The sequence below is a fragment of the Rosa chinensis genome, chromosome 4, assembly GCF_002994745.2.
Source record: "Rosa chinensis cultivar Old Blush chromosome 4, RchiOBHm-V2, whole genome shotgun sequence".
Taxonomy (NCBI): Eukaryota; Viridiplantae; Streptophyta; class Magnoliopsida; order Rosales; family Rosaceae; genus Rosa; species Rosa chinensis.
The window spans coordinates 47,554,032-47,578,427 of NC_037091.1; the positions used below are offsets into that span (position 1 = coordinate 47,554,032).

At 37.3% G+C, this 24,396-nt stretch overlaps 3 protein-coding genes and 1 long non-coding RNA gene across 4 annotated transcripts; 3 read left to right on the top strand and 1 right to left on the bottom strand.

The window, feature by feature from the left end:
• Window positions 1-2,610: 2,610 nt before the first annotated feature.
• LOC112196470 lies at window positions 2,611-3,505 on the top strand. Its single transcript, XR_002935216.2, has 3 exons — window positions 2,611-3,046; window positions 3,142-3,334; window positions 3,469-3,505. It is a non-coding gene; the product is annotated as an uncharacterized LOC112196470 (long non-coding RNA).
• A 1,753-nt stretch (window positions 3,506-5,258) lies between these two features.
• Window positions 5,259-6,988, top strand: LOC112199439 (ribosomal RNA small subunit methyltransferase NEP1). Its single transcript, XM_024340459.1, has 4 exons — window positions 5,259-5,397; window positions 5,599-5,694; window positions 6,062-6,168; window positions 6,893-6,988. Exons 1-4 carry the CDS (start codon window positions 5,259-5,261, stop codon window positions 6,986-6,988), a joined length of 438 nt encoding a protein of 145 aa, XP_024196227.1.
• Window positions 6,989-8,845: 1,857 nt separating this feature from the next.
• On the bottom strand, window positions 8,846-9,484 carry LOC112199440 (RNA polymerase II C-terminal domain phosphatase-like 4). The gene has a single exon (XM_024340460.1). The coding sequence runs from the start codon at window positions 9,482-9,484 to the stop codon at window positions 8,846-8,848; it is 639 nt and encodes a 212-aa protein (XP_024196228.1).
• Window positions 9,485-22,124: 12,640 nt separating this feature from the next.
• LOC112199441 (ARM REPEAT PROTEIN INTERACTING WITH ABF2-like) lies at window positions 22,125-23,009 on the top strand. The gene is given in 1 exon segment (XM_024340461.1): window positions 22,125-23,009. A coding segment is annotated over 1 exon segment (885 nt).
• Window positions 23,010-24,396: the final 1,387 nt, after the last annotated feature.

A 24,396-nucleotide genomic window follows, 5' to 3' on the forward strand; every position in this document is an offset into this window, starting at 1 on the left:
ATTTCATCCAATTTCTGCTTTCAAGTTCACCTGTCCTTGAGAGGATGACTCTTCAACCTACTTCCGCCATTGTTTCTTGGGAACTACCAAAAATATTGGAAGGTTTTAGGCATGTTAAGAAAAATTTCATGGACCCGTTAAGTCATGCCCCTTCCTCCTCGATCTTTTGATGAGGATTGAATGCTACTTGCTAGCTAGGAGAGGGAAAGTTAAGGGTTTTGAATTTTGTGGGTGGCATGGTTCCTAATGAAGGTACTTTTTGAGAAATTATCCTACAGTCTTTTCTTGCAGGAGCTCATAGTGTTTGCTTAATTAATGCCTGAAATTGTTTAGTAATGTAACAATATGCGGTCATATGTCAAATTAGTAATGTTTCATTTCACAGTTGTTACTTTCTTGGGTCTGAATGTTTGATGGCAAAGTTGATGAAGCTCTATACTTGTTCTTGCGAGCCTCAAGTATTGTTATCAGATTCGTTTAAATAAGAGGAACAGATTTCTTCTTGTTCCTCATTGTCTTACTAATCTCCCACTGCTGGTTCACGCCTCATCCTCGATATCTGTCTTTTATTTGATATACAAGCTCTTCTCAGCTCATATATATGATAACCCGAACTCTGATAACTCATACTTGTCTGGTGTGTACAGTACAGCGATCATCCAATCGGAATCGATCAATAACTATATAGTGCCTGAAATTAGGTTGATGCTTAAATTTGAAGTACGTACTAGAGCTTTTTCTTGGGCTGCTATCAACAGCGCAGGCTAAGATGCCCGTAGCTAGCTATTTAGTAATAATAGACGTCACTGATCTGTACCAACTAGTTAGTCAGTCTAGCTGTTAGTATCTCATTCACGATTGTGTATAAAGGTCCGAAGACTGACCCCTTTTCCAAAAGTACAAGAGTAAAAGGCATTGAGCTTAAATTAAGATAGAGTGGTAATCTTTCCATATCTGCTGTACATATTCTTGAGATGCCGGCCTCAACAATGTTCATAATAGATTAAGATCAAAATCTATAAAATTGTTCAATTGGTGTACTCTTAAGTCTAAATTTGAACAAGATTATAATTAGAAGAAAGTTGTAAGTGGTCTGAACATAGTAATAGATCAGGTTCCAACTCCCAAGGAGGATAGGGAGGTTCTACTTCTAAATTTGTGATGAGATATGATTTTTGCTCTCCCAAAATCTGTGAAAATTACCGGCCCCCTCACCATCAATTAGCAGAATATGCATCAATCATTTTGAAGGGTACAGTTGGATTGAATATTGTCTTGTACAGGCAGTCCGAATTGGTAAAAGATCTCATAGGTATTGCCATCGGAAATTGGTATACTGAGTCATGGTGCCCTGAGACACTTAATTTGTTGTTGAGGTAGCACTCTCCCTATTCAAAAATAGAGTAGAGAGTATTAAGAATAGAGAGTATTAAGTTTAGGGTTTGTGCCATAATCAACTCAAAAATATATCCATGCATTCTACTTACATAATTGGGGAAATAATTTAGAGACAATTACGGCACAAACTTTAAATTCAACACTCTCCACTTTATTTTTGAATATGTTGTTCTTCAGAACAACTCTAGAAATGAGTCAAAAGACAGTGTATGAAGCATAAAGCTAAAAACCACCCATTTTGCATTTCGTATTGGATTGAAACCTAATGGTTCCAGCAATAGATAGTACCTCGTCATTGATTAAGCAGAAGCCATGACAGTTTTAGGTGACTTGATGCACAAGAAACCGAATGAAATCAGTAAAGATCATCATTCTCAATGAATTCTACTACAATATCGATATTCAGATCCCAATCATGCATGGACTTTAGTTTCATTCTAGAACAATATGTGAATAGATTTAGATGAAGTATAGAGATAATCCCGGCTATTGATAACCATGGTCTTCAACAAAAGCTATAATTCCAAGTATCACTCTGCAAATTCTCAAAAAAAAAAAAAAAAAAAGTATCACTCTACAAATTAAAGTGAATGTACACTGAAGCTTTCCCAATGTACATGAATAGAAACATCTTTTTTCTTTTTTCCTATTTTTCATGTAATCTGAAATTAACCAGATAAGGTTTCTTTCATGGTTTGCCAATACTACCAACAACAGTCTCATAAGTTCATTGATGGCATGGGTCTATCTTTGTTTTAGTAATAAATAAAATAAAAAGAAGACCATTTTAACCAAACCTTATCCAAGCAAAAGAAGTACGTTTTTTCAAATGCATGACTAGATGGGAAGTTCAATATATATACCTAAAAATGAATTACCATAGTGACTTCTTCAACATGAAAAATATAGGTCAAATTGGTCCATGAATAATTTGGAAAGTCATGAACTCATGATGGTGGAAGATTGGTTAGGATTAGCCGATTAGGCCAGATTGGATTAATTATTATTATTATTATTATTATTATTAAATCGTATAGCAACTGAAAATACACAACACACATGTGTGAGTCTAACTCAGAATGAAATGCAGGGCAGGTTCTGGATCTAAGCAGGCTAGGCCTATGCCTCTGACCTTCAACCTAATGAGCCACAAATTTGTAAATATATAAAGAGACACTTTTTTTTTAAGAACTATGAGTCCACAAAACACTATGTCAATAAACCCATCAGACAACAGGGCTCAGACGACAGAATGGTTTCTTTCTGTTGTCTGAATAACTTTAACGACAGAATGAAAAAATTCTGTTGTCTGAATATAGTGATATACCATGGTAAATTGATTTTGAGAACAATGTTTTGTTTCAGACAACAGTTTTCTGTCGTGTGTGTAATGGAGAGTTGCTTAGTTTTGAAAGTTTGTTTTTTTTTTTTTTTGGAAATGACTGTTTGGTTTTTTGGTAACACATAAATGAAATTAGATCAAACAACTTAATCAAATCTGGCCCGATGGATTTCTCAAACACTGAAAACGCCCCTCTTTCAAACTTCTCTCTTCTTCACAGCACATCTCTCAAACCAAAACCACTGAACTGAAAAATCCAGCGCCAAATCCAACATCAATCTCTTCTATTCGTTCACTATACTGCTGGTAAGCCATTCGATTAAGTTTTTATAGATTTAGGGTTTTTGTTGTATTGGGAATTTAGGGTTTTTTCGATTAACTGTTCAGCTCACTTTGCCTAGGCGAAGACGGAGGCTAGGTGGAAGACGGAGGTACAGTCCAACGACTTCGTCTTCATTCTCTCAAGTCTGATTGTCTCAACTAACTTCTGAAAACCCAAACCTCCTCAAAACCTTCAACCCAGTCTCTGCGACGGTCGACGGCAGCGGCACGACGACCTCGTCTCGTTCTCGAGACATCACTCTGTCAGTCTCGGTCTGTCCCTCTCTCAGATTCGATCTGATTTACCTTTTTGTTAAAAGATTTCTTGATAATTCGGTTTGATTTACTTTTCTCTAAAAATAGCTTGATTTGATCTGCAAGCTTGAAATTTTATGTACTTGTTGCAGCTTTTGGTGGCGGAGCAGAAGAAAGAAAAGAAAAAAATAAGAGGAAAGAGAGGAGAAAGAAGAGGATATGGATGTTAAGAAAGATAGAGAAGAAAAGAAGAAGAAATAGGAAGAGGGAAGAAGTCAAGGTATCTGATATCCTCCTCCTCGCTCTTGATTTGAGATCCTTTTAAAAATTTGCTTCAGATTTTGATTAATTTTCGGTCTTTTCGAGTAGATGTCTCTTAGAGAATTGAGAGAAAGAGATTTTGATTACTTGTTTTGACAATTTATTTGATCACTAAGTCATGTGTTTGCTCAATAACTGGGATAGTTTGCAAATGTTTCATGCACCAGCTGCAGTTTGAGGGCATTGCTACTTGTAGTTATAGAACAGTAGTCTAGGATAAAAAATTGACCAATAACTGTTTTCCAGTTACCAACTTGGAAACAAAAGCTCGAACAAACAGGAAACAGCACCGAACCAAACATGTCATGTCAGGATGTTCATTGTGTTATGTGCAAGTTGATATACATTTAATGCAATTACTAGAGTATGGAGGACATTATCTAATATGTAGTCATTTTCTATTTCCTTTCTGAAGTTGCTTAAGCTGTTTCTTTAATATATTTTTAGTAAAGAGCACTGCTCTTTATAGAAAGGAGTTTCTGGTTTTTCTTTTCCAGAAAGTCTATAGCTGTTTTATACATGATAAAGACTATTGTTCTCAATTAATATAATGTAGACATTAAGTTCTTCTGGGTACAAGTAGAAGTATCTTAGCTTGTTTGATCCTGATGTGGAGTGTACCAGCTCATGTGAATCGTATCCGTTTTACTTGTTATTGATTGATTGATGATGCTGCTTAATTCAGAATAACATAATATAATTTTAAGAAACCAACTGTGGAAAATCTGATTTGTCTTTGATGACGCATATCGGCCTTTTCTCTATTTGTCATGACGCAGAGCTTCTTCTATTTTTGCTCTATCTTTTTTCTTTGGATTTCGGTGAAGCGAGCTAGGTTGCCGAGAGAAATCATCTTCCCCTCAGTTTATGCAAATAGATTGTTAAATGACCATATCGTGTGAGAACTCTGGGGTATATTTGCCTTAAAATTTAGTCTACATCCTTCTTTGGTATATAATCATTATCTACTGTGGCCATGTTCACTGATTATGATGAAAATGGGTTGGGAATTTCATATATCTGAATTCCATTTGAAGTCCCTGTAAATTTTGCTGAGAAGAGTTAATTCTGTAATTACTTCAGTCTCTTTTGGCTGTTACTATATAACTTGAAGATTGGAATATTTATAAATTTGATGCATTAGTTTCTTCTTCCCTTTTTTTTTTTTTTGGTATTGCAATAAAGATTTTTTTGTGCAGGTGGAGTCATATTTGCGCATCATTGGAGAGCCAAAGCTTCCGTCTGTATTTCTTCAGGTACAGTGCCCTCTCAATTCTCTTCATCCTATTTGTGCTTTTATGTAGAAGTTCTTAAAAGAATATTCCTGTTGATATGGGTTCTAGCTTCTTGCAAACTGAAACTCAGTTCTAGGCTGAGCTGTGGGAGGGTTATTGTGTTCTTACTGTAAAACCAGGGCTATGTATCCTCTAGGTGGTGTTTATACTCATCCGGGTATGGTCATGATATGATGTTCTTCCTCCGATATGATTATGTACCCTCGCATCATCAATAAATCATATTAGGCGGTTTCAACTTGATTAACTAATTCGTTTCATTCGTTTCATCTACTTTTGTTAGACTCCTACATCAGTACCACCAACAAATCCAGAGTTGGGAAGGAATGGCGCAGATGGGAAAGAGCGAGCTAGCTTCAGCCAAAAAACCCAAGGGAGCTGCAGGAAATACAGGTTTGGTTAGTGGCAAGGCTGGGGAGAGTGGAAAAGCAACTTCTGGTTCTGGAATGATGGAGTTTCACAAAGGTCAGTGGTCCTTTCATTGTATTCTTAGTGAATGAGCAAATAGTTAATTTCCACAGTACTGTGATGATTAATTTACGAAGTGGTTAATTTGAGGTGGACTATGAGAGAAAGAACAAATTAGAATCAAGAAGATTATAAAACAGCTACTGAAATTCAATTGGTATAATATTGCTTACAGTTTCTTTGGTTCTTATGTTACAGTGGCATTTTGTGATCTGCAGGCTCTTCACATGGTTTTAGATAGCCCGATTAATAAAGCTGGGAAGTTGCGAGGTGTGTATATGAAGACCAAGGATGGTAAACTTATTGAGATTAAACCATATGTTCGTATCCCAAGGACGTTAAGCTATTCTTTGGTGTCATGTGTAAGTCCATCTTATTTCCTTGTCTTACATTATGCTTTATAAATTGTTTCTGTTCTGATAAAATGTGAGGAGGAATATCATCATCTTTTATCTTATTTCTGATGCTATGCAAATATATACTTAGCTCACAACGGTAAAACAAGAAAAGCATGTTGAATGTAAATGCCTGTAATGAGCAGCCAACATTGACCACCATCCATGTGGCGATTGCCTTAGTTTAACTGACTTCTAACATGTTCTTTGCTTTTTCTTGAAAACCCGTTTTAGTGGTTTATTTAATCCTGCAATTCACCTTGCAGTGCAGCTGCTACAGAAACTGAGTACATCTGTCGTTGGTAAGCGTGAGAAACTTATGCGTATGATCAAGAACCCTATGACACAGTATTTACCTGTTAACTCCCGGAAAGTAGGTGAGTATATTGTACTTTGGAAGCATTCATGTCACATCCATTATGAATGTCATGATGTATTTTTGCATTTCAGGACTCTCGTACAGTTCATAGAAACTAGTTAGCATTCAAAAATATGTTGCTGCTGCTGAAAACAATATGGACCTTGTTTTTGTGGTATGATTTGTACTAACTTGGCGTTATCTTTATATATAATATGGTAAAAATGGTTTGTACTAACTTAAAAAAATTATTTGTTAAGAAAACCTGTGAGAACATTAGGATTCAAAGGAACATAGATAGACCTAGACATTATTAGGCCATGCATTTTCTTTATGGTCCATTGTATTTGAACTAATCGGATAGAAGTAATTATTTGAAATCATGCATTACTTCCGGTTACGTCTTCTATGTAAATATCTATTGTTAATAGTTTAATCAAGCTGTTAAACTATAGAATATTAGCTGTGTTTTTGGGATTCAAATCACTCATCCAAATGGGTCATTTTGTCAAAATTTTGATGACCAAGCTGGTTCCAGTAACTGCCTTAGATTAATGTACTAATGTACTAACTTTTCACAAGCTTTAGATTGCTCTTGAGTCTTTACCATTTTGCATTGATTAAAGCTTTAAACTATTCACAAGCTTTAAACCATTTTGCATTATATACTTTATTTCATGGTTTGATGAATATAATCTTCATATATCATATATACTATGTTTTTTTTTTTTTTTTGCAGTGGGATAGAAGAACAAATCTTGTTTACACAGAAAAGGATATTGATGAAGTTCGGGCTGAACGGGCGAAACATGTTATGAAGTTTGCACAAGTGTAGTGCGCACAAAGAGGATCTGTGGTATATGCATAGTTAGGGCTAGCTGTTTTTGTGCATATTGACATTGAATGCATAGCTAGATTATGGAGGGTTTTTTTGCCTAACTAATATGATCGACTTTTGCCTTTATCGATCATATTTTGACCTCCTAACAGATTACTCAACTTGTAGGATGGATTGATGGTAATGTTGAATATTGATGTAGTTTGCTGGCTGATTTAAATGAAATGGCCTTTGACTTGTTATAGTTGGATGTTGTTATTGTGCTTACTAGTCAACACAGGTTTTTCAATATATGATGTGGTTATAATACAGCTCATACAATATAAATACCGAATGAAGTTGTTGTTGCACCAAACATCAGACAACTTAAATACCAAATCAAGCTGACGTTAAACAAAACATCAAACAACAGATATTTGTGGTTATAAGACAACTGAGACAATATAAATAACCAAGAAACTGATATTAAACCTTGCATCAAACAACAGAATTTAACCAAATATCTGTTGTCTGAAACAATAGAAGACCATAGAAGAAATAGGCCATCTAAATTCCTTATGACAACCAGACAACAGATGTATGTGGTTATAAGACAACTGAGACAACATATATAACCAAGAAACTGATACTAAACCTGACATCAAACAACATAATTTAACCAAATATCTGTGGTGTGAAACTCAGTCAGACAACAGAACAGCTGAAGAATCTCTTTACTCACATGATTTAATTATGTCGTTTGAATAAAAAAGAAACAATAAAACATAAAAAATATATGTCGTCCACAATAGATTCACACAACAGAAAATTAACCAAGATAGATCAAAACTCTATATTCACACCACAGATTTCTGTCGTGTTAACTAAATACATACGATAGAGTTTTATAAATAGATGTTGTCCAGAATCTTTTATAACAACATATTTCTGTCGTTTGATTACATCTTCAACCTCAGAAAGTCATAATTCGGCATATCTCAATACAATCAGACAACAGATTATTGGCCGGCCTATGTTGTTTGAGTGAAATATAGATCACGGGTAATATCTGTCGTCTGAAGGCCTAAGAGATATCAGGCTACTAGACAACAGAAATTTTCTGAATCAGACAACAGTCCTCGGCTGTTGTCTGATGGGTTTATTGACATAGTGAAACATTCATACACAAAACTAAAACATTAAAACACTATTTTTGGACACAGAACAAAGAAACCTAGTGTGTTCTATTTTTCCCAATCCTCATTATATCATCAAAATCTTTCTTTCTTGTGGTCCTCTTCAAAAATCACTCTTGGATGCCAAGAAGTAGTCTGATTGAGAGCCATGTTATCATTTTAAATTTAATCAATAATAAAAACAGTTGCATGGTGGCGAGTATGTAATCCAATGTATTAAAATTATTGATCTGCGTTCTTGAATAGAATCTAACTAGGATAAATTTTCTGCAAAGATATTTCATGCATATATAATCAATTAATCATAAAAACCTTTTGATCATAGGAATGGTTGCATAGTGGCCGATGAAAATGAAGCCTGCATTTTTAAAATTTTCGGGCATCCCTTGTAAATCTGGTCTCTTTAAGCATATCTTCACCCTAATTATATTCTCTAATCTCATCCTTTTTCGGCCGGCTCAATTTTACTGTTTTGGTTCTCATAATAGGCATTTTCTTTTCCTTCATTAATTCTTTGATTGCTTGCATGCAGACATGCAGTAGGCCCAGTCAGCGATGGTAGCAGAGAGGAACGTGCAGAGAAATTTTTTTTTTTTTATAAATTATTATTATTATTATTATTATTTGAAGAAAAACGCAGAAAGATGAAATTTAATCAGAAAGAAACAATCTATTTAACTCATCTAACAATAATCGCAGCTTCAATCCACTGTGGGCAGACCAAAAACTTGTTCTTCAGTGCCAGAAGATCATTCTTCGTTCGAGCATTTATTGCAACCACATCCGTGACTGATGATGCATCCGCTCGTGATGAACAAGTTGCTCCCAACTCCTCTGCCATTTTCCACAGATTAGTGTTATGAGAGTTAAAAACAATCACATACCCCTTCAACACCCGCTTCTGAAGAATTTTTAACACCTGCCTTACATCAATGTCGATAGGATTGTTGGTCCAGATATCATGGATTCGCTTGAGGCACCGAAGAATGTGTTCAAGATAACCGCTTTCATCGGTCCTTAACTCGGCATGAGATTGACCGGTAACATTATTGAGATGACAAGTGGATTTGAAGAAATAGTACTTTTGCATTACTATCAAATTGTCCTGATTTTTCTTTGTCCATGCGTTTCTTATATCGTCGAGGATCAAGACATTAGAATTTTGGCAGCCGCGCACAAGATTTAGACACTTCTTTTGTCCTGGGGAGCTATGATCATCACGCGATGTTATTTTAGAATTGGAGGTGGAGGTGAAGAAGTACTCTTTTCCGGGGTCAAGCAGCTCAGCCATTTGCATCGCGTAAGCTCGACAGCCCATTGTGTATATGTGCATCTCAAACATTTGACCGGCTTCCTTTAGAAATGTCCTCACGAATGGCCTCAGCTTGGTTATTATGATGGAATTCATGAAAATATCACCTGGCAGAGATGGATCATCTGGTTTGGTGATCAAGTATTCTTCTAGGGGCGTCAAATTTTTGAGTGAAATGGAATGCAGTGGCGTGTGATCAAGATCAAGTACCCTGTTAAGTTTTTTGTTTTGTGTCACATATGTATGACTTGGAATTTGATTTCAGTGCTCTCTCAAGATACGAAGCAATGGAATTGATCAGGTGACTCATTGTGATGATGAAAAAGTTTGAACAAGTTTTAATCAACCAAGAACGAGAATTGTAGTAGGGACTTTATATGTAGGAGAACTATACCTAATCTTCCTTGTACGTGTACTCCGTGGCACATATGGACACGGACTTATTATGGAATTGGGTTAGGCCGGGGCAGTAACTCCTAGAACAAGATAGAGAGAACTGAAATATAATGGGAATCTTAGTGCCTTGGATTTGCAACGAGATAGAGACAATCTCCTAGCAGTCTGGGTGTGAAGAAGATGTATAATGGGAGAAAGATAATTGAGCAAAAGAGGAAAGCTAGGGATCGCGCATTTTGATTTTTTTTTTTCTTTTTTGAAAATAGGGCCAATACGGCTGCCCTTAAGCCTTAACCATTAATGAAAACAAAGAATACATTGGGGATATTTTTTTTTTCTTTAATTCAATAAAATGGAGGGAATATGAAAGTAGATAGTGTAAATTTTAAGTTGAGCTGAATATTTTGCCGCTTTTAATTAAAGAGCCACTTAAAATTTTCAGGAAATTCTAAATTCTTGAGACCTTTGTAGATGGACGCGAGCAATACTCTCATTATTCTTTTTCTAAGTTTTTACTTTTTCCTTGACTTTTTACCAGTGTGGTTTAACTTGTTTATCGGATATGAAGAAATATACACATTCGAAAACTAATAATATGGAGAGAAAAATAAATTGATCCACTAATCATCGGATAAGATGATTGTGAGTCAAAATGTTGATGCTAAAAGTATTATTATCCACTTACATATGATTTGATCTCAATCAATAATATATATTGCCCGAAGTAGTCGTCCGGAAATTGGACAAAAAATGAAGATGTCACTCCCAAAACCTAGTCGCTTGTGCTCGGTGATCCAAACATGGCGACTGCTGCTGGTCTCCATTCTAAGTGGAGAAACCCACTCCACATCCCACAATCCAATCTCAGCCCTCCAATCTTGGTCAGCGACCAACCAACAAAAAGAAGGTTATGCAACATTCAAGGTTTCTGACCTGTGCCTACTTGGGTTCGATCCAGATTGCGGCAGACCTCCAGGGGTGAGCCTTGGGCGCTATCCTCCAAGAGGCAGTGGTGGCTTGCTCTTCGAAGCAAGTAGATCTCTTGCGTCGGATCTCCAATCTACTTCATGTGGACGGTCAAGAAGCTTCTCTTGGCCTCATCCTGCATTGATCAAACCTTGGGACCTGAGGAAGATGGTGCAATCGGTGATTCATTGCCGAAGCAAGCCTGTACGAAAAGATGAGTTGGATGAGTTTGGTCGGACTCGACCACGTCGGGGACGTCTCAAAGTTAAAATTCTAGGTGATCCTCGGAGTTGGATAAGGCCTATGCTAACGTGGAGAGGATGGTCTCAGGATCTGGGGCGGAGATGAGATCGCCTGCATCTCGTATGTGCGGCGGCGATGGTGGCCGCGACGAAAACTGGTTCAAGAGCAGAGGAGCCCAATCTGGGTTGGATGCCGAGATCATTGTTGAGGCCCAACTCGAATTAGGGGCCCAAATCTATTGTTTGGCGCAACTTGTGGGTATCCAAATCCTTTTGGGTGCCCACATCCCTTTAGAGGCCCCATTGTGTTGGGGTTTCCAATTTCTTTTGGGTGCAACATCAAAATCCGGATTTGAAGCTCACAGTTTTGGGATCTGGTTCTATGGGGTTTCAAATTTGGGATCCAGGAGTCTGGACCCAGCCATACCTCCTAGCCCCAACTTGGAAGAAAAGGAGAAATTTTAGTTTTTTGTTGAACTATGCCTATGTACTGTGTTCTAGTTTTTTCATAGTTATAGGCTTGCTTTCATTTGTGAGCACTGATTGTCTAATGAGTGGTGCTAGCATGCCACGTCCTAGACTTTCCCATAGATGGCAAGGGAAGGTATATATCTGTTTCGTTCTGGCTTGAGTTGAATGAAAGTTGTCTGGATTGATTCAAAATATATATATATATATATATATATATATATATATATTGCCCTAGTCACGTCTACTACTAAAATATATGTACTCACTTTCTCACTATTCTTGTTGGCACGTCATTCGATCACGCACTATAATGTATTCAAGTTTTGTTTACGTACGCTTGTAAAAAAATTAAAAGGAGCAACCTGGAGTAATTCAAAACTTCACTTTAAAAATTAAAGTGATCATATTTATTTAAAAAATTAAATATAATGTCTATGAACTTGAAAATATTTTCCATTCAATTTTATATAATTTATTTTAAAAATAAAACATGTAGTGTAATTTGGAATAAAAAAGAAGTGACGTAGTGTAAGCAAAAAAAAAAACTATAAAAATAAATCATTAAAAGAAAAAAAAAGAAACAGCTCCACGTAGCTCGAAGCCTCGAACCAAGAATGCCCAGTAACTTTTCTTGTGCCTCAGCCACTCAAGCACACTCTTCTGTGCCTGTTGAATCTTTCTTTCAATCCAATATAGTCTAAAAGGACTGTGAAGTTAGAACGAGCACCAGAACAAACCATTGGGATACTTCAGCAAATTTTTAATAAGGGTGTGAACAGTGCATAGGGTTCGTTTGTCTTCAGTAGAAAATAGGGAGTCCTGGCTACTTAACCAAGAGAGTTAATTCGAGTCAAGTTAACTCGAGACAAATTAACTGACTTTTTGGCCAAGCTACTATAGTGCTTGTGCTGGGTTGATGATGAGAGCAATATTTGCTATGTTTTTAATGTTATTTTCTCTACATTTTACTTAGTTATCTCCTTAACATTATCATTTCTAACTTAGTTTTGTATTCTTAGATACTTTTGAGTCTATAAATTGAAGCTTCTTGCATTCCTGAAGAATTCAGAAGTGTAACAATGAACACCTTTATTTTGTTTTCCGTTTTGTTACTTTGTAAAACAATTTCAGGTTTTGATTTTCTTTTAATGAATTGGAATTTGCAATTTCATGTTAGATTGAAGTGTTGGTTTTAGATGTTTACTTTTTGAATATTATGAAGCATGTTTTAGGTTTTCAAAGTATGATTTGCGATTTCATATGTATTATGCATGTTTGTTGATTTTGTGCTTCAATCTCATCGTTTACTTATTTATTGATCTTTGGATGCATACTATGATTGATGAGCATGTGATTGAATCTATGTTAAGATTGCTAGCGTTCTACGTCTTAATAATTAAAGTGAAAAACCTATAATTCCTTATGTAAATCAACAATGATTTTTGCATGATAAGATTAACGTTCCAACTTATTATCTTTGCTTGAATTGATCAAACTTCCATATGCACTTAATGCGTTTATCGCATTCTTGTTAGTGATTACCTACCACTAGTAATTGCATGCTTAATAAGGTTAACTATGGTGTGTTCATCTAGTTAATTTAATTAAGGGAAGTAAAAAAGACTTTGTATGAGTTCATCTTTGTTCTTGATCGATTCCTTACTATAACGTATTTTGATTCGTGTTTTGGGACTACAAGTCCAGTTCATGCAAACCACCAATGTTGTCGAAGGTTTAACTTCGGAACCATTAACTTCGTCGATTTCCTATGCGGCTCTGCATATCTACACCATTGCTGCTTTGCATATCTACACCATGCTTTATCGATGACGGCTACTACTTCGCTATTTTGCACCGTATTTCCTCTTCCCTCTAAAGAGCTTACTGTGTGGCTGCTGTGAGTAGGACGTGGCTGCTTCTCCTTCACCGCAAGTTTAACCAGTGTTTTACCTCGTTCTCGAATATGACGTTAATATCCTCAGATTTTCACAGAAACGACTAACAAACTCATACATGAAATGCATATGAGAAACCCCATCGGAAGTGTATGTTGAATGTAAGGCTTTCCCTCCCCTGGGTGCTATTAGTATGATTCACCCATATACCCAACATTTTTTTGTTGTGGTATCTGTTGTGTCCAATATGTGAAGAATGTAAATTAACTCTGACGATGCAATATATTGACCAAGTCTGATGTAGGTGGATTACCTTTCATCTTTGCCCAGTTAAAAGTATTCCCTATTCTTATATGAATCTTGCACCTCCTTTGGGCCTCTCCCAACGAGTCCCCAAATTTCAACTTCTGCATAATAACACAATCCATGACTTCCAATAACAACAAAAAAAAACAAAAATATTCACAATCTCTCAATTCAGAATAGCTTATGACTACAACAAAATACTTGCAATTACTACAAGGCAAGTATTTGGTATGAGAAATATTGCCCAAACTTGCAACACTTTTGGTGTGATCTGAAAAGACATGAGAATAGACGAGAGTCAGGAAAATGAATGGGTTCCCAAAGTCAGTAACAATATGAACTGATCAAATTATAAAATCATTATGAGTTTCATTCTTTTTACCAATATGAAAAGTTATATTCCAAACTTGAAAAAAGACTCAAAGAACACACAACAATCCTCACAATCCTAAGAATATTTATTTACAGCAACCGGGTGAAAGACATTGTGAAGAACTTCCCCTTGTACCAGTAAAAAGAGTTCAAAAAAGGGAAGAGTCAAAACTCTTACCTCTTAATTGTTTAACAGAACCAGGATCCAACAACACACCAAATCCACTCCAACCACATACTACATAATATGCACATAAAGAAAACTCACAATCAAAATAAATAAGATGGGTACTATGTATTTCTAATATTTGAACTCAAAATCATTGACAACAAATCGAAACTGAGAATATGAACTCTAACTCTAAAAGAGTCTGTAAAGAACTCTTTAAAATTTCCAAAATTTGAAACCAATTACAATGCCCCTCTCTGCTTTAATGATCTTCCTTGGAGCCCCTGCTTGAGAAGATTTGAACTCGGTTCTTCTCAATACCACTAGAACTTGAACCCAAATTCCACCCAACTGATAATATAAAACCACAAAGAGTGAATTCCTAAACCAATTTCATTTTGGGAGGCACAAGTGAGAGGAGGGTTAGAGAGAGTCCAAGGACTAAAAATTCGATAAAATCGGTGAAACATCGCCGAAAATATCTTTTTTTGAACCTGAGATATTTTCTCCACATATCATGATTATTTCATCCGAAAATTTTGAAATATCTCAATATTTTGCGAAATATTGGATATTATAGAAAATATAGCGACATTTTGAAATTTTCATGAGTTGCTCTCAAACAAAAAATTCTCAACAATGAGTTTTGCATGATAAGATTAGCGTTCCAACTTATTATCTTTGCTTGAGTTTATGAAACTTCCATATGCACTTAATGAGTTTATCGCGTTCTTGTTTGTAATTACCTACCACTAGTAATTGCATGCTTAATAAGGTTAACTATGGTGCGTTCATCTAGTTAATTTAATTAAGCGAAATAAAAAGGACTTTGTATGCGTTCATCTTTGTACTTGATCGATTCCTTGCTATAATGTATTTTGATTCGTGTTTTGGGACTGCAAGTCCAGTTCATGCAAACCACCAATGTTGTCGGAGGTTTAACTTTGGAACCATTAACTTCGTCAATTTCTTATGCGGCTCTGCATATCTACACCATGCTTTATCGATGACGACTACTTCGCTATTATGCACCGGATTCCCTGTTCCCTCTAAAGAGCTTACTGTGTGGCTGTTGTGAGTAGGATGTGGCTGCTTCTCCTTCACCGCAAGTTTAACCAGCCTTTTACCTCGTCCCTTGAATTTTCACTGAAACGACTAACATTTTACTCATAACGTTCGTTATCGCACAAATTAGATACTTTTTGGGGGTAGTTTTGATGTTTTCTTGCATCTTAATGAGCATCACCGGTGGATCAGGACAGATGATTTGTCTGTAGAGGATGCTATTGGCTATGTCCGACGTGCCTATTTTCACTAGTCTATGAGAGATCCTGGCACTGGAGGAGTCTATTCTGGTGATTTTCTGTTATATATTTTTTGTCTTAATAGACTATACGAAAATTAATTTGTGTATAACATGTCGCTTTTGACAGGATATTATATACATTCTGGTGGGTATGAGTTGGTCTGGTCTGAACATATGATAGACATGTACCTTGATCTGTATCAGTGGTACCCAGAGTTGCATACACGTGCTCTCTTTGTGTTGTCGAGTTCGAGATATGGTCACGACTTTTCTGGTCCGAAGATACGGGACATGTTCGGGTAAGATTTTCTTTTTAAATTATCAGATTCACATATGAGTTTGTTTAAAACTCGTTTTGTTTTATATGTAACTCTACTTTTTGCAGGTCAATAAGAGTTCAGACTGCAGACATCATGTCTCTTGGTGAGGTGCGTGAGGGATGTGTACTGCGTTGCTTACGTGTCAGTAGAGGTAAAGTTGACTTTGCAGCGATCCATACAGGGATGAGCCAGTGTCCTTTTACTCCCTTATTGTGGTGCATTTTGTTGAAGGGAAGGCCAGTGTATATAGGTTTGGCAGATGCAGATTTGTTGGGGAGGATGCGCAGTGAAGGTCCAAGGCATATTGATTTACGCACACTGCATTTTGTGTAGTCTCGTCCCCTGTTTTGAAGATGCACTATGATTTTAATGTTATATTCAGTTTAGGCTTATCTTGAAATGAATATCCAAAACACTGATAGGGGTATTTAATATTCAGAACTTCTATTGAGATTTTGATGACAATTTTTCTTTGGTTGTACCAAGGCATAGGTTCTAGTAAATGAATATCTACAAACTCTGTCGACTTTTGCTAGATGTTGGCTCTCTCTCTTTATAATGGTTAGTTTATAGTTTTTTTTCCCCCGGATGATGGGATTTATAAGGACTTCCCCCCGGATGAGCATCACCAGTGGATCAGGACAGATGATTTGTCTGTAGAAGATGCTATTGGCTATGTCCGACGTGCCTATTTTCACGCATCTATGAGAGATCTTGGCACTGGAGGAGTCTATTCTGGTGATTTTCTGTTATATATTTTTTGTCTTAATAGACTATATGAAAATTAATTTATGTATAACATGTCGCTTTTGACAGGATATTATATACATTCTGGTGGGTATGAGCTGGTCTGGTCTGAGCATATGATAGACATGTACCTTGATCTGTATCAGTGGTACCTAGAGTTTCATACACGTGCTATTTTTGTGTTGTCGAGTTCGAGATATGGTCACCACTTTTCTGGTCCGAAGATATGGGACATGTTCGGGTAAGGTTTTCTTTTTAAATTATCAGATTCACATGAGTTTGTTTAAAACTAGTTTTGTATTATATGTAACTCTACTTTTTGCAGGTCAATAAGAGTTTAGACTGCAGACATCACGTCTCTTGGTGAGGTGCGTGAAGGATGTGTATTGCATTGCTTATGTGTCAGTAGAGGTGAAGTTGACTTTGCAGCGATCCATACAGGGATGAGTCAGTGTCCTTTTACTCCCTTATTGTGGTGCATTTTGTTGAAGGGAAGGCCAGTGTATATAGGTTTGACAGATGCAGATTTGTTGGGGATGATGCGCAGTAAAGGTCCAAGGCATATTGATTTACGCGCACTGCATTTTGTGTAGTCTCGTCCCCTGTTTTGAAGATGCACTATGATTTTAATGTGATATTCAGTTTAGGCTTATCTTGAAATGAATATCCAAAACACTGGTAGGGGTTTTTAATATTCAGAACTTCTATTGAGATTTTGATGACAATTTTTCTTTGTTGGTACCAAGGCATAGGTTCTAGTAAATAAATATCTACAAACTCTGTCGACTTTTGCTAGATGTTGGCTCTCTCTCTTTATAATGGTTAGTTTATAGTTTTTTTGTCCCCCCGGATGACGGGATTTATGAGGACTTCCCCCCGGATGAGCATCACCGGTGGATCAGGACAGATGATTTGTCTGTAGAAGATGCTATTGGCTATGTTCGACGTGCCTATTTTCATGCGTCTATGAGAGATCCTGTCACTGGAGAAGTCTATTCTGGTGATTTTCTGTTATATATTTTTTGTCTTAATAGACTATACGAAAATTAATTTGTGTATAACATGTCACTTTTGACAGGATATTATATACATTCTGGTGGGTATGAGCTGGTCTGGTCTGAACATATGATAGACATGTACCTTGATCTGTATCAGTGGTACCTAGAGTTGCATACAAGTGCTATTTTTCTGTTGTCGAGTTTGAGATATGGTCACGACTTTTCTGGTCCGAAGATACGGGACATGTTCGGGTAAGGTTTTCTTTTTAAATTATCAGATTCACATATGAGTTTGTTTAAAACTCGTTTTGTTTTATATGTAACTCTACTTTTTAAATTATCAGATTCACATATGAGTTGTCTCCTTGAGGGGGTATAGGATCTTGAGATTGTTCTAGGATGCTTGAGGGTCCTGTCTCCTTATCAATTATATTTTGTTGCTTCCTCTCCCAATAACTCCTATTTCTTAGGGTGAAAATGGATGGATCCACTATCATCGTGTGAGCATCCTCAGCACGTTGCTCAATCAGTTGACCTTTCTCGAACTGTTATTGCTTTTGTTGGTACTCGCGCTCTGTTTGTTCATAACATTTCTGCATTTGAAGTCGTATGTCATCCGCATCTTGCTTATTGCCTTTTTTTCTTAGCTAGCTTCTGAGCTTTCTGTCCTTGAGGATGTGCCTTCCTTGATGAAACCGGCTCATCCTCATTTGTGGGTGTTCCATCGTCATCATACAAGTCGGCATGATTAGGAAAACTAAAGTTGGTGTTTTCCATTGTTGGCGTTTTCCCGAACTTTTTCATAATTTTTCAAGTATTGCCAACAATGCTTAAACACAAAATCTTGACCAACCGAGTTGTAGTATGTTGATTTAACATTCATGAGCTACATACAATATTAAGTAAATAAAATATTGAGAAAAAAATTAGCTTAATATAAATCGATCAATAAACTATATAAGAACATTTGACTTTTAACAACTATATGAAGAATAAGAAAATAATCATTATTGAACATATTTCAATATAATTATCTCATCCTCCATATTTTTGCCTCTTCTTCGTTGAAAGTGTTCGACCTTGTTAAGAGCTTGGTGCCACTTCATACATGCTGAACTTATTTTTTTCCAACAAGCCTGACAACTAGAAGGTGTTCTATCTAGGCAACCTGCCGATTTGTGAGCATTGTACTCCTCCGAAACGTGATTCCACAATAAATCTGACATTTGATCTTTTCCGACGGAACCATTACCACCAACGGTGATCCAAGCTTGGCAAAGAATAAGTTCTTCATTGTGATTCCAAGAATCCTTTCTTGGACCCATTTTTTCCAAGACAAAAAAATAAAAAAATGAAAAATTAAGAACAAGAAGATGGGTGAATGAATGAAAAATTGTGAAGGAGATGGAGGATATTTGGTGTGAGGAAATAAAAAAGAATGATTTGATATTTATAGAATTTTCTAAATTTTATTGTTCCAACGGGTATAATTTTTTCCTCAATTTTCTGATAATTTTTTAATTTTTTTGAAAAAAAAATTAAATTAATAACCCACTATTTAATAAGAGCCGTGGATTATTTTTTTTCCCTCAAATATGAGCCGTTAGATGACAAATAGATCCATTACAGTAAAAAATAATAATAATAAAGGACGACATTAGAGCCGTCCATATTCAAAATGGACACATCGTGGCCATTGATTATCTGACCGTTGTAAATCCCGACGATTAAGAGCCTACAATATCAGTCCGCGCGGGGCCCATTATGCAGTCCGAACGTGCTTTTCTTCTCTCTCCAGCATAGGTCTCGCGCATGTCCTTCCTCACCGACATAAAGCCAGCGCGTTCGGATTAGTTTCTCTCTCCAGCCTGTTGATTACTTTATTGGGCTGGGTCTGATTTTTCTGTGGTCCCGACCCATTGTAGCTCGGTTATGATCTTGGAAAAGTCTCAAATATGAGACTTGGGATGAGCCCAAGTCCTGTAATACCAAAACCAAACGCCCCTGAAACCAATTGTTGGAGATGCATGCAAAGTCCTATATTTGGGCAAATTCTATTATGACACCCAATTGTTGGAGTTCCCTAATCCCGAATTCTAAAGGCAGCAGGCCTATGCTTCAACTTACAAATCTCTGAAATTGATATGTAAAGATCATACATTATCTATTATTCGTGTTAGATGCAGAAGTGTAGGACAATATGGCGGCTACATACAGCTTCACCTACTTGATTTTGGTCCCCATTGCAAACACATGGAAAGAAATAAATTACCAAATTGAGCAATTTTGTCCTCCCCATTCATTGATTTCTTTTTCTCCTTCCACGGTACTTCCTTGATCTAATACCTGAAACATACACCTAGTAAGAATAGAGGATGTGAGGTAAAAACCAAATATATAGAAAAAAGAACCATAGCGGATAAACTTCAATATTAATTCTTGTAATTGGACTGTGAGATTATGAGTAAAGATTATCGGGATATTCAAGAATCTCTTCTGATTACCAATAAGGAGTTTTGCACGGTAAAGAAGAGGAGGTGGAAGGATAATAACTGCATATCAGTTCGAGTTTTCTACTTCTCAACTGAACGTGAGAAGAATCCTAACCGAGATTATCCTCTTATTTTTTTACTGTTGAAGTACGATTTTACCTTGCTTTTATTTAATCATTTTGCAGTAGACTTATATAAGGAGAGGGGCAATTGTAGGGTTTTTGAAAATTTAACCTTAAATCTTATTGGCTTAATTAAAGTGGAGTATTAAGATTCTTGTTGGGCCAAAATTGGGTAAAGGATGAGGAGACTGAAAACAAAAAAAGATCTCAAATCAAAGTTTGAACGGCAAGATCGGAAAATAAGAACCCCTATAGTCGTGCCACGTGCCCAACTACTGTGACGAACGTCTTTAAAAGCCGAACCAGCCCTTACCCGAAGCCCCAAAGGAGATTTTTCATCGAAAAAAATAGCCCCAAAGTAGATATGCGAGACCGAGACGGTGACAAAGCCATGATCCACATGAAACCTGGAAAGCTGAAACCAAAAGTGCTGGTCCGTGATCCTGTTATGAATCTAAGTATTGGTTCCCAAGTTTGAGTAGGAGTTATATTGTTAGAGTGGATATGCACCGTTTTAATTAGTCAAGTGACGTCTTTTTGTTGGTAGGGTGCTGCACACTGCATGTGTCTTGCTACTGCTCTATATAACTATTTGTAATCATAGTAGGAGGCATCAATGAAAAATCAGTCTTTATCTTCTTAGTTTCTTTAGCATTCTCTTAATTCCTTGCCTCTGCGATGTCGTTCCAGGGCTACGATTCCAGGGATCTTAACAAATGGTATCAGAGCCCGCAACTGGGCCTATTTCCGGCGGTGGGATCTCTGGCGCTTGTTATAGCACGCATTCTTCTCACCCTCTTGGTAGCCCTAGCTACCCACCTCCTCAATTTCCATTCCAACCAAGTTACCCACCTCCACCATCACCTTCCCAAACAATCATCAATGGGTATGTTTTTCCTTACCAATTTCCTTTTCCCAACCTAACATATATGTCCACCCACCACCCTATTTGCTCACAAGCTCAATCTGTGGTCGAACCAGCATACCCGGATTTTCGCTTATTTCAGCCTGAGTATGCCATGAATCCATCGATTCCAACATTTCAGTCACCATCAGTCCCCACCTTTTTATCCCATCTCCAATTTCCCAACCCATTTTCATCATTCGGAGTCGGATCTCCCACTACACCAACCACCACCACTGCAGCTTCGACACCTGCCGTTAGCTCAACTCTATCACAGCCTATGTTCAGCTCAACCCCATCTCAGCCCCTGTTTGGCTCTTCCTCGTCACCAACTCCAATTTATGATATTCCATAGCAGAATGAGGTGCTCAACTCCAAGCCCGCCGTCCCCACCATCATGGACGAGCTCGAGAAGCTTCACCAGCCTCTCTCAGTCACCGTGGCTGAGGAGGTCAGCCTCGCCTTATTGGACCAGAATCGTGATGTAGAACACGAACGCGACGACGTCATCCCCTCCAAGGGCGTTGACCTCGCGGTCTTGGATGAGAACTTGACCACCGTTCAGTTGCTCCAGGACTTGACCGACAAGGACACTGTGGATGAGAACGACGAGCCCGCTCCAATCCTAGTGGATGCGCTTGTCAACAACAACGAGCTTGACGGTACCACTTATCGCCTGTCTCCACCTCAAATTGGAGGAGCGTATTTTATGAGCTTGAGGTCAGTGGAGGTATTTGCTTCTCTATTTAATAATTGTGACTTTTGGAAAGCAGTCTCTACTTTGCTTTCAAAACATAGGGAGCATTACAATCATCTTTCCAAAGCTGTAAGTTACCATCTTTCACAAGATGTCTGGGAGCATGATAGTGCATTCAATATACTGGGCTATAGTCTTTTGTTCAATTTAGGGTGTGGGCTAACAAATTCGGCTTACTGGTAAATGAGTTTGCCTCTTGCTGCTTGGCTTGAGAAAATTCAAAAGGATGCAGTTTTGCCTCAAGTGGCTCAGCTCAAGCTGCCTCAATTTTCCCTGAGCATCGAGAAACTTGTGCTCCTGGCTAGTGCTTTACAACCTGTTATTGATTTACTGAGTTCACCATGTTTGGAAAGCCAAAGAGAAACTGCTCTATTACTTGGTCAGTTAGTTACTGCTGATTTAGATTACAAGGCACACATTGTTTAGAAGAGTGCGGTATAACCATCAATTAAGATGCTTCAGTCACCTGATTCACAAGTCAGGGTGATGTCGGCCTTTTCCATTGGGAGGTTGGCACTAGACACAAATAACCAAGCTGGCATTGCTCATTATGGTCGGATAGTGCCTCTAGTCAAGTTACTTAATTTGAAAAATGAATCTCTGCAAAACAATGTTGCATTTGCTCTATATGGTCTTGCAGATAAGGAGGACAACATTGTAGCTCTTAGTACATTTGGAATTGTTCAGAATTTTGAAGATGGAGAATTCCTTGTTCAGCGAACAAAGGATTGTGTTGAAAAGACATTGCAACGATTAGAGGGGAAGATTTCTGGACGAGTATCGAACAATCTATTATATCTGATGCGGGTTACTGATAAGGCTGTTCAAAGTCGAGTGGCTTTGGCTTTTGCTCATCTTTGTAAGCTTGGTGATCCGCATGTCATTTTCATTGAACATAAAGGAATGAAGCTGTTGTTGGGGCTTCTTAAGTCCAAAAGTCCGAAGCAGCAACATGATGGTTCATTGGCCCTGCACAAATTGGCTACAAAAGCCACTCCACTCTCTCTTGATGTGCTTGCGGAATCTCTCACGACGGTAGCCCAAGCTTTTGCACTAGAATACATATAATTTTGGCTTACATGTTTTATCAGCACTATTCTATGTTTGTGGAAGCTTCTATAATATTGCAGTATTTTTCTCTTCTAGATTCTTCATTGGATAGTGTTGATTTCAAGTCTGCAATGCTCAATTTTATTCATTACTGGGTTTGCCTTGTTCATATCTGACTATTTACTCATGACCTATTCTGTCCATGCACTCTCTCTCCCTGTGGCTACAATGTTTCTCACAAATGTTACTGGAGGTAACCCTTATCTATTTAACGTGGCTGTACTTCATTTCCTTTGCCAAACTAAAGCTATCTGCCACCCAAGGAGGTTTTTTGTGGATGAAGTTATTGACTTTCTCAAAAGCAATTTAAAGTTATCTTTTCAGAGGTACTATTTTGATCCACTTCATCCAAGATATAATTGTGGGTGCTTTGTGACTAATATGCACAAGTTTTTTCAATACATGGTGGGACATATTCATAAGGATGAGCTTTTCATGGCAACATGCTCTTCCACTTTTTATACTCCATTCCATGCACTTGTGAGGAAATTGTTTCTCTTATCACCTATGGTAGCTGTCCATTCATTACAACTGCTTTTGGCTGGCATATTACGAGAAGATGCACAGTTTATCCTTAGAATTATGATGGTTCTCTCTATGAATGAGCTGATGTTATTAAACTCGAAGAAACAAGGCCTTGAAATTGGTGAGTGTCCATTAGAACATGGTTGTCTGTAGACGTCATTGAGCTGCATATGAATTTTCTTGAAAACCATATGAAACTAGATGAGAAGTGCTTGGGATATGTTATGTCTGCCTTGGATGCACCTTATACAATGCCGAAGTTGGGATTCAATTTCAATTATCAGAAATTGCTTCAGTTGCTCTCATCTTATGCTAGTGGGTTTGCTATGGGAGAAGAATTTAGAAGTGATATATTTTACATGCAACCTGCTGGACTTGGTAAGAAAATGTGCAGACTTGGATATGGGACAACACATAATTTTTGCAGTTTAAGTGATGATGCACATACACTAGGCTTGCTGATAATTAACAGAGCTAGTGCATTTTTTTTGCTCATAGTCACACAAATTGTCCAAATTACCAGAGCAGCAAACATTTGTCTTGAGCACTGCACAGTTTTTCTTGAGAAAAGAGGTTTAGAGAATGTGCACAAATGGGGTTGGTACAAACTCCGAATTGTAGCAAATGCTATAGTGGGAGTTGATTACTTTTTTCAAGCTGCAACTCTAAAAGAATTCAGACAAGAGGATGTAGGAAATGGTATTCCACTAGTCTTTGCACCTAGTATACAAGACAATGAAGAAGTTGGTGGATTTACTATAAATGATGAAGATATGAGAGCTGGTGTTGTTTTACATGATGATGGAATGATGATTGTGGA